The sequence below is a fragment of the Mixophyes fleayi genome, chromosome 6, assembly GCF_038048845.1.
Source record: "Mixophyes fleayi isolate aMixFle1 chromosome 6, aMixFle1.hap1, whole genome shotgun sequence".
In the NCBI taxonomy this organism is placed as follows: Eukaryota; Metazoa; Chordata; class Amphibia; order Anura; family Limnodynastidae; genus Mixophyes; species Mixophyes fleayi.
In genome coordinates this window covers 224,766,053-224,782,842 of record NC_134407.1, presented here as the reverse complement: position 1 = coordinate 224,782,842, position 16,790 = coordinate 224,766,053, and the positions used below count along the sequence as shown (strand labels likewise).

The following is a 16,790-nucleotide window of genomic DNA, read 5'->3' as shown; positions in this document are numbered from 1 at the left end:
CTCTTTATATGTTATAAATGACTTATGTCATATATTATTACTCCTGTAGTAGTATTATTATTATTGCTAGTATATCATTCACATGATTCACCTTACATATTATATTATTACTACTGCATTAAATAATTATCAGTAGATGCTCTACATGTTATTATATTATTACTGGTGTATTACATTGCTATCACTATTGTATTATTGACACTAGTCACATTATATTGTTACTTCTGTATTATTTTATTATCATAAGTATATTTTGTGGGAAAATTGTTATTGTATTATTAATACTATTGTGTAATAATTATTACTGTATTCTTATAACTCCTGTATTATTTTAATTATTATTATTACTATTACTGTATGAGACAGAATTTCCCTACTCTGCCTCCTGTCTTTCGGTCATCGGTTTCTTGGTGCCCTTTCACCGTCAGTAACCTGCCTCCTGTTAGCCATTCCTTGGTGTTTCTCGGCCTCCCGAAACTCACTGACTGTAAGTGCCAACTGCGCACTGGTTGTAGGAGAGTAGTCGCTGCCACCACCAGCCTCCTCCACTGGCACCTGGAATCACTTCACGGAGGTGTACGCAGCCGCTGCAGCACCTCTTTACTGGTGCCCTGTGGCTGGTACCTCCTGACTACTTACTTTGGATCATTACTGCAGGGTTGCAGGCTGCAGGCAGTAGGTTGACATAGCGTGCTGGCTTCATCACGCAACAGCCTTGGGAATGGATTAAAGTGTTGGCTCTTATGTGTAGCACAGGGTTACAGCAGGTAATATGCGTTGTGTAGGATCTTGTATGGTGTTTATTGCTCATAAGTAGTCCTTACAAGAGGTGTGGATGGTAAATAGATAACATTCGGTATAGTTAGAGGTGTGGATGGTAATTAGATAACAGTCGGTATAGTTAGAGGTGTGGATGGTAATTAGATAACAGTCGGTATAGTTAGAGGTGTGGATGGTAATTAGATAACAGTCGGTATAGTTAGAGGTGTGGATGGTAATTAGATAACAGTCGGTATAGTTAGAGGTGTGGATGGTAATTAGATAAGTCGGTATAGTTAGAGGTGTGGATGGTAATTAGATACAGTCGGTATAGTTAGAGGTGTGGATGGTAATTAGATAACAGTCGGTATAGTTAGAGGTGTGGATGGTAATTAAATAAGTCTGTATAGTTAGAGGTGTGGATGGTAATTAGATAACAGTCGGTATAGTTAGAGGTGTGGACGGTAATTGGATAACAGTCGGTATAGTTAGAGGTGTGGATGATAATTAGATAACAGTCGGTATAGTTAGAGGTGTGGATGGTAATTAGATAACAGTCCGTATAGTTAGAGGTGTGGATGGTAATTAGATAAGTCGGTATAGTTAGAGGTGTGGATGATAATTAGATAACAGTCGGTATAGTTAGAGGTGTGGATGGTAATTAGATAAGTCGGTATAGTTAGAGGTGTGGATGGTAATTAGATAACAGTCGGTATAGTTAGAGGTGTGGATGGTAATTAGATAACAGTCGGTATAGTTAGAGGTGTGGATGGTAATTAGATAACAGTCGGTATAGTTAGAGGTGTGGATGGTAATTAGATAACAGTCGGTATAGTTAGAGGTGTGGATGGTAATTAGATAACAGTCGGTATAGTTAGAGGTGTGGATGGTAATTAGATAACAGTCGGTATAGTTAGAGGTGTGGATGGTAATTAGATAACAGTCGGTATAGTTAGAGGTGTGGACGGTAATTAGATAAGTCGGTATAGTTAGAGGTGTGGACGGTAATTAGATAACAGTCGGTATAGTTAGAGGTGTGGATGGTAATTAGATAACAGTCGGTATAGTTAGAGGTGTGGATGATAATTAGATAACAGTCGGTATAGTTAGAGGTGTAGATGGTAATTAGATAACAGTCGGTATAGTTAGAGGTGTGGATGGTAATTAGATAACAGTCGGTATAGTTAGAGGTGTGGATGGTAATTAGATAACAGTCGGTATAGTTAGAGGTGTGGATGGTAATTAGATAACAGTCGGTATAGTTAGAGGTGTGGATGGTAATTAGATAACAGTCGGTATAGTTAGAGGTGTGGATGATAATTAGATAACAGTCGGTATAGTTAGAGGTGTGGATGATAATTAGATAACAGTCGGTATAGTTAGAGGTGTGGATGGTAATTAGATAACAGTCGGTATAGTTAGAGGTGTGGATGGTAATTAGATAACAGTCGGTATAGTTAGAGGTGTGGACGGTAATTGGATAACAGTCGGTATAGTTAGAGGTGTGGATGGTAATTAGATAAGTCGGTATAGTTAGAGGTGTGGATGGTAATTAGATAACAGTCCGTATAGTTAGAGGTGTGGATGGTAATTAGATAACAGTCGGTATAGTTAGAGGTGTGGATGGTAATTAGATAAGTCGGTATAGTTAGAGGTGTGGATGATAATTAGATAACAGTCGGTATAGTTAGAGGTGTGGATGGTAATTAGATAACAGTCCGTATAGCTAGAGGTGTGGATGGTAATTAGATAACAGTCCGTATAGTTAGAGGTGTGGATGGTAATTAGATAACAGTCGGTATAGCTAGAGGTGTGGATGATAATTAGATAACAGTCGGTATAGCTAGAGGTGTGGATGATAATTAGATAACAGTCCGTATAGTTAGAGGTGTGGATGGTAATTAGATAACAGTCGGTATAGTTAGAGGTGTGGATGGTAATTAGATAACAGTCGGTATAGTTAGAGGTGTGGATGGTAATTAGATAACAGTCCGTATAGTTAGAGGTGTGGATGGTAATTAGATAACAGTCGGTATAGTTAGAGGTGTGGATGGTAATTAGATAAGTCAGTGTAGTTAGAGGTGTGGATGATAATTAGATAACAGTCCGTATAGTTAGAGGTGTGGATGGTAATTGGATAACAGTCGGTATAGTTAGAGGTGTGGATGGTAATTAGATAAGTCAGTGTAGTTAGAGGTGTGGATGATAATTAGATAACAGTCCGTATAGTTAGAGGTGTGGATGGTAATTAGATAACAGTCTGTATAGTTAGAGGTGTGGATGGTAATTAGATATCAGTCCGTATAGTTAGAGGTGTGGATGGTAATTGGATAATATTGGGTATAGTTAGAGGTGTGGACGGTAATTAGATAAGTCGGTATAGTTAGAGGTGTGGATGATAATTAGATAACAGTCGGTATAGTTAGAGGTGTGGATGGTAATTAGATAACAGTCGGTATAGTTAGAGGTGTGGATGGTAATTAGATAACAGTCGGTATAGCTAGAGGTGTGGATGGTAATTAGATAACAGTCGGTATAGCTAGAGGTGTGGATGGTAATTAGATAACAGTCGGTATAGTTAGAGGTGTGGATGGTAATTAGATAACAGTCGGTATAGCTAGAGGTGTGGATGGTAATTAGATAACAGTCGGTATAGTTAGAGGTGTGGATGGTAATTAGATAACAGTCGGTATAGCTAGAGGTGTGGATGGTAATTAGATAACAGTCGGTATAGTTAGAGGTGTGGACGGTAATTAGATAACAGTCGGTATAGTTAGAGGTGTGGATGGTAATTAGATAACAGTCGGTATAGCTAGAGGTGTGGATGGTAATTAGATAACAGTCAGTGTAGTTAGAGGTGTGGATGGTAATTAGAGATCAGTCAGTGTAGTTAGAGGTGTGGGTGGTAATTTGATATCAGTCAGTATAGTTAGAGGTGTGGATGGTAATTAGATAAAAGTTGGTGTTTGTAATCCTAAGAGTAATAATAAGACAATGCCATAGATCTTATTAATAATGTATTAATTATTGTAGTATAGCACATTTTGCGTATTTTACCTCTATTTTTGCCACATTGAAATACCTTCATAACTTGTGACATCCCAGATGTCCAAAATAAGAGGTGTCTCTCTACTCAACCTTATTAAACATTGTTCTTGTACCACTACAGCCATAGACAGGAAGTCCCAGTCTTTACTCAGATGAGTCCCAACTATGTGACTCCTTTGTTTGATCGGCTTCTATATCGCCTAAGTATCCACACACCACACACCTCTTGACTGCTGCATCAAATCACCCACCATTATGTGAATCGCTAAATAAACAAAAGTCTATCATCAATTTCACAATAGCTTCCTCTCAGTTATCATGTATTACACAAAGATAACTTAAAGATCATAAACATGGTACATATCATCCTTACATGCAGTTTACTAGGTAAGATGTTATAGAATGATACTAAACCACTCTCAGAATTGCTTTTCCAGTTTGAATCCCATTAGTGTGTTTCCCCATTCTGTTACCAAGCAAACTCCTTGTGTTGCCTTAATCCGCTATTGTGTATCTAAAACAGCAGAGTTCCTTTGGTTTATGTACGTCGTGTGTGTTTGTGTTTAAAGACAGAAATAATATATGTGAGCGTGATATCCGTCTTTCCTTTCTGTGTACATGTGTGTGGTCGAGTCCCCTCCTATGCCCCATGTCTAGAACAGGAGTTGGCTGCTTCTGTTGTGACAATTAGGTTAATTTGCAGCACTAGGCTCCGAGGTTTTAAAATTATATGTAAAAATTTATATTTAGCTAAACGTATTTTAAAGATTAGAAAAGGATCGTTATATCACCGGACAAGCAAATACCTGGTGCAGCGGAGAAGAAGGAGTTAACGCCCGGTGCTGTGTGCCAGGGGTAGAGATGTGTAAAGTATAGTCAAGTTGTGCCTTATTTAATGACAGTATATTTAAAATTTACCTTCCCTGATGGTCCAGTTTGGATGGGGGCTCCGCTGGCTAGTTTTATGCCGCCATTCGGGAACACTGGAGTACCGGAGGTTCCCCAATTCCACTGCACGGTAACCCCCTGCTGGCAGCTGCAGGTCAGTGGCTGCCGGGAGAGGACTTGCAATGACTCTTCCTAGATTCGAATGAATCCAGGAGACGCAGAGCAGGCTGGTAGTTCCAGGTTGTGTTTAAGAAGAGCTGTATTTGTATTCCTACTTGTTTTCCATCTGATCAGCAGTACCTCTAGCTAGTGTGTACACTGTCCTTTTAAGGACTCTTTAAGACCAATAAACAATCACTGCTTTCAAGATTCTTCCTGATGCCTATTGCTTACTGTAACCTGTGCTACCACTCTAATCTGTTCCCCAGCTGGGTGGGTACCTGTGTCAACGGTCTGCATACTACCCAGCAGTCCTGATCCATAGTAAGAGGAGAAACCATCCTGTCCATATCATTGAGGCGCTGCAGTAGCCTTACCAACCACCCAGAAGTAAGCAGTTCCAGGTGCCAGTGAAGGAGCCTACGGGTGGCAGCTAATACTCTCCTACAACTTGTGCGCTGTCTGTGTGTGTCCAGTGACACCAGTAGGACTGGCGGCGGTTACCAATGTATGAGAATCCAAATAAACTGTGTAAGACTCCCAAAAAGGAAACTAGGTGGCAGAGAATGCCCATATGGTCACAGATGGTAATTTGGGAACAGTTAGTATTATTATTGGTATGGATGGATATATGGAGTTTAGGTGTCATTCTATACACCGTGGTGACTGATTACATGCCATATGATGAGTATGACCTCATGAAGCCCTCACATCTCCATCACCAACCAGTAGAAGTCCTAGGTTAATCAATGCTTAGTCAGCGCAGAAGCCTCATCTCCAGTCTGCTCAGCGTGGACTTCAGTGGTAGACCAAATGTTGGCAAGATCCTTCAGCGCTCCTGGTTCAGTAACTGGAAATATCTAAGAACCTTTTAATCTTTTTACTATATCTTACATTTCTTTCTGTTTTTATAGGTTGGTGAAAGGAAATGCATCTACCATGGATACTGCTATTTATAGCAATTCATACTTCGGTTAAATGAGGATGGACAAGAACAGTAACAAGGTGACTGATAACATACTAAATCTCACCCTGGAGATCATCTGCCTGCTGACCGGAGAGGTGAGGGATTCTGGGAATGTCACTCTTATATCCAATAATAAAACAGTGGGCTGACTGGAGTAGTGAGGGATTCTGGGAATATCACAGTGACAACACTCTTATATCTAGTAATAAAACAGGAACATGACTGAAGAGGTTGATACAGTGATGTCATTCTTGCCTCTAATAATACAGTAGGGACTTGGATAAAGAGGTGGTGAATTCTGGTACATACTTTCATAGTTAATGAGGTTGAAAAAGACAGGTCCATTGAGTTAAAATTTTCCTACATTTTTCAAATTATGTTGCATTGAACCAGAGGGAGATAAAACAAAAACCTGTTAGTGTGATAGGGTCAGTAGTTCTCCTGTAGTAGTAGTTCCTTCTACCATTTGCAAAATGTACTTGTCTTTTAGAATAGATCAAAATTGTCTTCCATAAAAGCTGTTGCGGTTTTAGAGAATCTCAGGGATAAGGGGATGTTTTATAGTTATTTTTGTTTTCTCAATAGGATTATATTGTCGTGAAGAAGTCTGGAGAAGAAGAGTGTGTGTAACCCAGCAGTTGTTCCCGTGTGTTAAGAGGGTTGAGTAGGACAAAGAGTGCCAAGACGGTGTCTCCACAACACTCTCTGGTACATGAGAGGTTCAATAAGCAGAAGATCCTGGAACTCGCAAATAAGATCATTCAACTGCTGACTGGAGAGGTGACTGCTGGGAAAGGGATGACTGTAGCATTGGGTGTGTCAGGTTGTTGTTCTGTAGTATTATCTCACTGGTAAAGGGAAGGGTCCTGTGACTCTGACATGGTGGCTACCCACATCCACATCATTCCCCAGAGAGCATAATATTCAAATTCTCTGGTACTCATCATACAGCCTGATAATGAAGGTCTCCAAGCCTCTTACTGCTCTCTAAAAACATATCACTTCAGCTCTACTCACATCAACAATGTTTATCAATGACAAGATTACTAAACTATAAAGACTGTCATGGGGAGTTTCTACAGTTAGAATGTGTTCTATGGTGAGGAGGTGTTTTGTTGTGCGTTATCTTTGTAAAGAGTTGTACCATGTATCATAGGATGCCTCTAGGTGAGCTCATTGGTCAAGGACAAGACCTAAGGCACAATAGTTCTATAGAGGTTTTATTGAGATATTCCTGGGTCTACAGAGCTCTTTCACACCATGTAGACAGAATAGTTCCCACTTGCCCGGCAACATACTGAAGTTTATCTCCTGGTGCTCAACACACCATTAGTATCTCCTGGTTGGCATGAGGAGAGGGTTTAACTTCTGTACATGCTAGGTCCATCGTACGATGACTGTCTCATTATATACTGGAAATTCCTGTAAGGGTTCTTTCCAGTCCTTGGACAATGTCAACATAAACTTGGGGCTGTCTGTGCTATTTATTTGAATTCTAGAGAGATTTCTACTCTACCATGAGTTTAAATGGAGACTTGGACAACTGGAACAGTCCTGGGATAATGCGAGCAGGGCATCCAATCTGATAAAGGGGAGATGTTGCACTAAACCAGCCAATCAGGCCTGCCTATGACTGAGCCAAAAGATGTAGCTTTTCTGTACCAGGCCCATGTCAGCAGATGTGTCCATCCCCATACAGTCTGGTGGCCATAAGTGAAGACGGTTAACTCTTTATGTAATATGGACAGATTGCCTTTAGTAGAGTTTCTCAAGCTTAATGTTCGTCTGCTTGCCTCAGAGATGCTCCCCGCTCGCATCTGCTTGGTCCATAGGTCTTAGTTCTGTACACAGAAGGACATACACATATATACAGAATCCTAGGGAATGAGGCTACACCAACACCAGTATGGGTCCCTGTCATGTGAGTTAAGGGCCGTGTCATTTACTTGTGGCACCTGATGTTTTCTTTCCTCTTCTCTAGAATATGGAGCCTTCCCATGAACACAAGGATCACTTCCTAAACGGTCATCAGCCAAGCAGATCACTAGGTGAGAGGCTTCTTATCTTTACAATAATGAACACCAGCATCATTTAAGAAAATCTATTTATACATTATATTTACATGGCTGCAGAGACAGAGGAAATACCTCATTCTGTTATTTATTCCCCTGCAGTAATCCCGATCATTATTAATAACAGTGATTACAGTTATAAAGGCTCTGGGACACTTCCATATTAATGTGCTATGGGGAGATCTCTATAACATGAAAGATAATGAACGCTGTACCTCCAGATTACCACCACCATCCACTGTACACTGGAGGTAGAAGTGGGGGTATATTTAGAGAATACGGAGGGGATTTTACTTCCACTTTCTGCTCCTGGAAAATAAATTCTCCTCTCTGTGTTTTTCTACCGTTAAGAAAATATGATTATCGCCGTCAGATTTGCAAATGAACAAAAAGTCTTTGAGGGTTTGTTTATAAATGATGACAGAAACAAGTTTGTTTTTATGTTTTTAAATCTTTGGGAACATTTTAACTTTTTTAAAACCTTCCAGTAAAAGTATATATATATTTTTAAAGCTTAATTTCTTTACTTTAAAGACAATCTTTGAAACATAAGAGTGACAAAAAAAGATTATTCTGGTGAGTATTACGCCGTGTCCACGTTTTAAGACCATTTATAAAATGTTAGTGTAAAATATTTGTCATTTTCATAGTAAACATGGACTTTCCTACAATCATGGGGTTGATCCTGTTTATTTAATCAGCGCTCTTCAGTCCGTCTATCAGTAATCTGTTATATATCTGTTGGTATCTTATCTTTGGATGTGTGTATAATATGTGATAAATATTCAGGGTGTCCGACAGACTATTTGTGATAGATTCCAGAGTATATGACAGAAACACAGTCATTCCACGTGCAGAAATTAGGATTACTCCTAACTTGTACAATATGATCTTCCAGGGACATTTTTGGCACTGAGGTGAGGGGTTTACCTGAAAGGATCAGTCAATAATGTAATGTTAAGGCCAAATGTTTGGAAAGAAAGAACCACCCATTATATTTCCCGAGATAGGATTTCAACATTATGTAGATTTTATGTAGACTATTTTCAGGGGAGTTTTTTATCAGGTGCAGTATATAAAATATGTCGGAGAAAGCACATCAAATCAACATGTATTATTATTATTAATATGATATGGAAATGTTATCATTTAAAACGGCTTTAGACCATACACATAATCTGCCATCCACACATCTAAAAAACTTGTGTGGTTGACTCATGAAACTTCTGGTCGATCTTTAGGCTAGCTTTATCCGCATCGATGCCATGGGCAACACGGTGGCTTAGTGGTTAGCACTTCTGCCTCACAGCACTGGGGTCATGAGTTCAATTCCCGACCATGGCCTTATCTGTGTGGAGTTTGTATGTTCTCCCCGTGTTTGCGTGGGTTTCCTCCGGGTGCTCTGGTTTCCTCCCACACTCCAAAAACATACTGGTAGGTTAATTGGCTGCTATCAAAATTGACCCTAGTCTCTCTCTCTGTCTGTGTGTGTATGTTAGTGTCCCCACGCCCCATCAATGAATCCCTCATCTCTTACATTATAGCATAGTACCCTGGATTTGTCCAGTGCTGTAGAAACTGTATGTCACGGTACTCCGTCCATCAAGCTACCTCCATTGTCGGGTGCATGGTAATATGAGCACACGTTGTTCTTCCCTAGAATTTAGTTTTGATCAGCACATTCTTGATACATGTAGCGCAGGGAATGACCAAACAAGACTAAAAGCATCATAAACAAATGTCCTTGTACATACTAAGAATTATAATTATGTACTTTCATTCCTTATAAATGAATTAAACCATTTTTTAATGCATATGTCAAACAAGCAGAGATACAGGCCCACATGTTAAAAAAAACGAAACCTGTATCAATGTTTCATGTCCCTATAACTACATCGGACTTTGTATAAGTTAAATATATTTTATGTCTTTAAATTTGAGACAACTAATGATTCATAGTTGTGCATAAAAAACTGCATAAAATAAGTTATAGGCAGAATCAAAAGAATAATTGATATATTGCTCTTTCAAAGATCCAAACAGAAAGCACAATAAATAAGAAATATTTCAGGAAATGAATTGACCACACTACACAAGGTGAGATGGAGATGATGAGAGCTCACAACTGAAAAGCAATATGGAGGAAACACAACCCACTTTGTATAGTGGGCCAGTCACGTATATATCCTCTCAGATGATTTCTGTCAAGTGTTCTTTAATGATAACCTACCCGGCTAATTCCAAGGCAAGTAGTGACAGAGTGCATAGACTGAATATGGCAGGAGCAGCTAACATGTTATGTAGGTGGGCTGATCAGTGAACACGATTGTGCAAGCGTATGTCGACTAGCCAAAAGCATTGCATGTTGTATGAGTAAAATGATGTGCCAACTGCATTCAAAATGTTACTGTAATTATGTCAAATAATCCATATTGTCTCAATATCAGTCTGAGTAGTTTTAGAGTGTTAGCCCAAACAGTTTTGTGTGATAGATCATGGATATGTTAAAACTGTATTGTTTTGTTTAGTGGTTTAAACAATGTTCAGCTAATAAATGCCGGGGAGGCTTTTCAGAGGCTAATATTTAAAAAGTAACACTGATAAAATCGGTGGGTACATCGTCATCCATACCTTTTATTAAATGTATCCTTACCCTACATGTAGATTACACTGTTAGGCGGATAATTTTGTGTGACACAATTATTTCATTGAAAATACGAGTTTTGGCCCATCAAACCTCTGGTACTTGAATCTATAGCCCGGCAGCCTGTGGTTAAAATGCCACTGACGTACTGACAAATAGATTAACTCTGCTACAAGCACGCACGCCAGAAGGAATCTCTCCTCTTTAATATTCAATATTCAAAGTGCAACTCTTCTGAGCTTATCAGTGATCTATTTTGCAGTGCTGATACCTAGTCACAAGGCTCCCCCTCTTTAGATTAAATTGCTACTGCTACAACATAATCTTAGGGCTTGTGTTGGAGCTAATGGATTGTTAACAAAACCTTATTAGGGTGAGGGTCGTAGTTACTTCATGGGACTATACTGGTCTCATTTAAAATCTCCATGTCTGTCATATAGTAAATGACAGAAGACATCCCATGAGTGCGTTAATGGAGAAAAGATAAGGCCTGTACAATGCTCGAAATGGTACCTACACTCTGCATACATTGGATTAAAGAGTACTTTATAAATAAACCATCCTTCCAACTCTCAGACTAAGAGGATGCAACTCCACAGCCCAAACCTCACTGGTGGATGGAGACAGAGATGGAGGCCGGGTTGAAGAGACCTGAGAGATCTTCTACAAGAGATTTTAAAATTTACAAAAGCAATATCTGACTTTCAAGCTGGTATAGCCGCCATATCTTAACATACCAATAAACAGAATCTAAAAATGAAACGCTACCTCTGAATTATATAAATTCGCTATCTTAAGGAAGTCGATCTTCGGCAACACTCCCTTGGACCTCTGGACCATCAACACAACATATTTTTGAAAAGAAAAATCAAAATCCAAGCGAAGCAACAACAAACCTCATAGACTTGCCAAGTGTTCCCAAACAAGTCGCAAAAGGAGTGGTCAACATTAGGCTATCCAGGCAAGAAATATCTTCTTTCCAAAACACAACGCTCTGATGAGAACTCAACTTTTGAGTTATACAAATTGCTATTTAAAAGATTTCGGGTAGAGGAACCGCACTAGGTAAGATGCTGTGAACACTTAATATAATAATCACTTATGATCCCGATGGAGGAGAAACTCCAATCAGAAACTCCAATCAGGGGGTGCGCCCAACACTGTAATAAATTGATTGATATATAGGAAAGGGAAAAGGGGAGAAAAGACAGTGTAACTAGAGGCACTCCTTGGGTGCTCGCGATAAAATGTAACTTTTATTGAGACTATTTAAAAGGAAAGATAATGAGCGAGAAATAATTTAAAAGAAAAATAGGATAAAAGGATATGTGATAGGTGATTAAAATGCAAATAATTGCAAAAGTCCCACCTATATCCTCATGTTGATAAATGAGCTTAAATAGCACTAAATGCTAAATCTATTATACTCCTAATGATGAAATCCTCTGTTGCATGCAGCCACTATCAGTTAAGGTGCTATTGATGGATTAGAATATAGCAAGAGGGGTTAATAACCCTGATGTATAATGTCCGTTAGAGATAATACACAAAGCAGCGTGACAGGTGTTGTAGAATGAAACCTCCTGAGGAGCTAACAGACAATATTACTATGTCCTTGAATGGTTTCAATACGATCCATAAAAACCCCATCAATACTCTTTAAGCTGCAAATAGTTATAAAGAGTGGCAGCAGAGGCATCAGAAATTAACAAGAATCACGGGATTTTGTGAAAGTTCCCTACCTAATAGAAACTGGGGAGCGATTCTTGAGGAGAATTAATCATATGGAGGATTGGTGAGACAAAACGCCAACGCACGTTTCGCTCCGTGGCTTTTTCAAGGCAAACTGATTCAAGGAATTGACAGCTCTTAAATACTCGTTTAGGTGGGTGTGGTTAGGACCAGACGGACCAATCATAGGAGTTTTCCCATCGTGGGTGTACAAATCTCTACTCAGATCCCCCTTTAAGATTTGATTGACAGTCCGATTGGCCTGTTACGTCCAATGTCAATCCGAAGCAAATCATTTTATTGGTAATAGGGGAGAGTCTAGGTTATTGGTGCGGTCAGGACTGGACGGACCAATTACGGGAGTTCCCCCGTGATGTTTATAAGTATTTCTATGTAACCTCCCTCGTGGGTTTGATTGACAATAGAAATAGCCTATTGCGCTCAGTGTTGATACCATTGCGGATCACTCTATTGGTGGATTGCTCTTCGTAGTTGTTCTCCGTAATACTGTGGTATAATATTGATAGTTAGTAAATGTGGTTTTCGGAGGAACCTAATTAGTTAAAATTTATCAAAACATATGCATATGATTAGTTTGATAGTGTCCTATATATTTGCTAGACACGAGAGTCCGCAGCGAGTGTATCTTCTTAGTGGGTATGATATCCCATGTCATACAATAAGTTCCATAGGTATATGAAGCTATCCATCATCACCAACACGAAAGGGACATATGGTAATCGATAAACGGCAACCGATGGGTACAATAGTAAGTAGTCAAACTATACTGTTGTTCCAACTTCATTAATGTAACACTCAGAGACGTGTTGGAAGAGATGATCATGTGATATAGAGAGACACAGAGCAAATCGTTTTAATTTTGCTCTACCAAAATTACTTACAACATTCCTTAGATTCCAGACAGTGGAACAGGTCTTACAAGTAATTTAGTATGAAAGCTAAAAAATAGTTTCCTTCCACGATCCTGTAACAGAACGCATATTATTTCTATTTTTCCTTGATTTGCAGCTTTGATTCCATATTTTACCTTATTTGACCTTGGAGGGTCTGTTTTTTTTACTTAAGACTTTTATTCTTGTTCTTTTTCTATTATATGTCAAAAAACTGATACTTTTCTGTCACCTACAGCAAGTCTGGGTACACACTACAGGGTTTTCAGCCGATTATCTGGGCAATCACATGATAAATGACCATTCGGCCTGATATTGCATTAGTGTGTACACTCCAATGATTAATGCTTATAGTTCTAAAGCACATCATATTGTTTCATTTGATTTTTAAACCAAACTAAATATCTCGTTCAACGATGGAACAATGTCGTTCCCATTTTGCAGTTTGTACAAACTCACGATCAGGATCTCTTTAGAGTTACAATCTTACACTCATGGTTATGACAGGTGGGGAGCACAGATCTGAAGGTAAATCTTGTAAAACGTGTATAGTCTGTGCACATGACTCGGCTGCTGATCGGGACAGTTGTTGGTAGAATCGTTAATGATACCACATTGAGAGAAATTTTCTGCAGTGTCAACCAATTCTAAATGTAGGCAATGATTTGTCCCAGCATCGACCTTCTCTTCTTACTACTTCAATCTCTTGTATTTGTCATGTTTTGTTTGTAAAATGAAACATTCTAAATGCAACGTTTGTTTGTTTTTTTAGCAGATTGGACTCCAGAGAGAAATTCAATTGGAAAATTTAACAAAATGATTACTTCGGAGGACGATACAAACACAGAAACAAGTGTTATTAAATTGAATCGGAGAAGATCTGGCAAAACTCTAATCACAGAATCTGTTTTGCACAAAAATAGAAATCTCAAAGAGAACAACACTTCTCCCTCACCCACACTACACACACCTACTCATATTAAGGAGGAATGGGTTTCGGGTGAAGAATTCCATACAACAGACACTAAAATTTGTATAACAAAAGAACACATACAGCATAGAGCTGCTAATGTTGATGAGCATTCAGAGTCATGCGAAAAAGGAAACCTCACAGACACTGATATTTATACACCCACCGATCATGTAAGATATCCACCCCCTCATATTAATGAGGACTCAAACTCATGTGATGGAGGAAATATCACAGACATTTATAAACCTACAGATCATATACAATATACAACTACTTGTATTAAGGAGGAATCAGTCTCATGTGAAGAAGGGAACCTCTCAGATACTGACATTTATACACCCAAAGATAACACACAATATACAACACACAAAAATGCGGAAATGGCTGCATTTGACGATATTCCTTATGCAGGACATAAGCAGACACCATACACATCTACTTACATTAAGGAGGAATCTGATTCATATGAAGAAGAAAATCTCACAGATGGTGAAATACATACCCCCACAGACTATATCCCCGTTATCATTAAGGAGGAATCGATGTCATGTGATGAAGACAACCTCACAGACACTGACTTTTATATCCCCCCTGAACATATAGATACTGAATTCACATACCCCTACATTAGAGAGTATCCATGCCCTGAGTGTGGAAAGTCTTTTGATACGCCTCTTGAACTGGCTAGACACAAGCGCGTCCACTCACGGGGAAAACAGTTTTCCTGCTCTGTGTGTGGGAAAAGTTTTACCAGTAAATCAGACCTAGCCAGACATGGGAGAATTCACACAGGAGAGAAGCCCTTTTTATGCTACGAGTGTGGAAAATGTTTTAGTAAAAAATCAGATGTTATTAGACATGAGAAAATTCACACAGGGGAGAAGCCGTTTACCTGTTCCGAATGTGGAAAATGTTTTAGTCGGGACTCGCATCTTATTAGACATCAAAGAATTCACACAGCAGAGAGAGCATTTACCTGTTCAGAGTGTGGTAAAATCTTCACACGGGAATCCCAGCTTGTTCGACACTTAAGAATTCACACTGGTGAAAAGCCGTTTTCATGTTCAGAATGCGGCAAATGCTTCCGCAAGAAATCTGACGTTGTCCGACATGAAAAGATTCATACTGGAGAGAAGCCATTTGTTTGCTCTGAATGTGGGAAATGTTTTAGCCGCCATTCACATCTCGTCATTCATCGGCGAGTTCACACAGGAGAGAAAACATTTTCATGTTCTGAATGTGGGAAATGTTTCACCCAATACTCCACTCTTATTTCTCATCGCAGAATCCACACAGGTGAGAAACCTTTTTCCTGCACAGAATGTGGGAAATGTTTTGCCCAGAAAAGAGATCTCAATAAGCATATGACAATGCACACGGGTGTGAAACCGTACCCTTGTTCCGAATGCGGTAAAAGTTTTGTGTTGAAATATGAACTGAGAAAGCACGTAAGAATCCACACAGAAGAGAAACACTTTGTGTGCTCTGAGTGTGGTAAATGTTTCATCACAAAGTCTGATCTTGTGCGGCATCAGAGAATTCACACTGGGGAGAAGCCGTTTGCCTGTTCAGAGTGTGGGAAGTGCTTCAGTCGTCATACATATCTCGGAATACATCAAAGGGTCCATACCGGAGAAAAGCCGTTCGTGTGCTCTGAATGTGGGAAGTGTTTCAGTCAGCGGACGGCTCTTGCAGCGCACGGCAGGACTCACACGGGAGGGAGGCCATTTGCGTGCTCAGAGTGCGGTAAGTGTTTCAGCAAGAAATCCGATCTTCTCAGACATCAGAGAATTCACACTGGCGAGAAACCATTTACATGCCCAGAATGCGGGAAGTCTTTCAGCCGACACACGTATCTCATGATCCACAAAAGGATTCACACTGGGGAAAAGCCTTTTCTCTGTTCTGAATGTGGAAAGCACTTCACCTATAAATCGCACCTGGTTAGACATCAGAGAATCCATGCAGCTGAAGGAACCTTTTCTTACTCCGAATGTGAGTAATGTAGTAAATAGGCAACCATTCTATTTTATTGCCTCCGATGTGGAAAATATCCTAAACAAAAGACACCTGAGAAAACAATTGATTTTTGGGATTCTCGTTTGAACAAATGGAACACTAACGCGAGCGTTCTATAGGTCATGAGAAAGTCAAAATGTCTTGAACCACCTCTGAATCCCTTATAAACTTTTATTCATGATGCCAGAACTGTTTACAACAACTGTTTCATATTAGTCAGTATATCTAGCAATATAGGAACTAAAAACTTGAAATGAGTTTGTGTTATGCACGTGTGTTGTAACCTTACAGTAGTCTAATAAATGTTATGTAACATTATTCCATTTGGCAATCTATAAAGTACAGTACAATAGAACAATGTTGATATGTGGACATATAGATCAGTGTATTGGATTCCACGAGGACTCTACCGAAGATACCGAAGGAGATGTTGGATGATAGGTCAAGCAGCATAAGGTCCCAATAAAGTCTGTCTTATAAGTGGTGATTGTTAATAATTGTGAGAAAGTCAAATTAAAATGTACTCTCCGGTCTAAACAAAAAGATTCTCCTAAATATTTCAGTATTTTTAACACATTGGTTTTGCATGTCATTCTCATTTAAGAGCAATGTGAGTATA

At 39.3% G+C, this 16,790-nt stretch overlaps 2 protein-coding genes across 5 annotated transcripts in view; one reads left to right on the top strand and one right to left on the bottom strand.

Moving 5' to 3' along the window:
- The window catches only part of LOC142160092 (uncharacterized), a 270,628-nt gene that overhangs the window by 235,002 nt on the left and 18,836 nt on the right, over positions 1-16,790 (bottom strand). The gene's annotated exons all lie outside the window — the stretch shown is intronic.
- The window catches only part of LOC142160093 (uncharacterized), a 19,162-nt gene extending 2,372 nt beyond the window's left edge, over positions 1-16,790 (top strand). The window contains exons 2-6 of one of the 4 annotated variants that reach the window (XM_075215032.1): positions 5,769-5,916; positions 6,407-6,601; positions 7,803-7,869; positions 8,428-8,469; positions 13,955-16,790. In XM_075215032.1, the coding sequence (XP_075071133.1) occupies positions 13,996-16,155 (2,160 nt within the window). In that variant the 5' untranslated portion in view covers positions 5,769-5,916; positions 6,407-6,601; positions 7,803-7,869; positions 8,428-8,469; positions 13,955-13,995 and the 3' untranslated portion in view covers positions 16,156-16,790. Of the gene's footprint in view, positions 1-5,768; positions 5,917-6,406; positions 6,602-7,802; positions 7,870-8,427; positions 8,470-13,951 lie in introns of all 4 variants that reach the window. The other 3 variants (XM_075215033.1, XM_075215031.1, XM_075215030.1) reach the window with 3 other exon arrangements.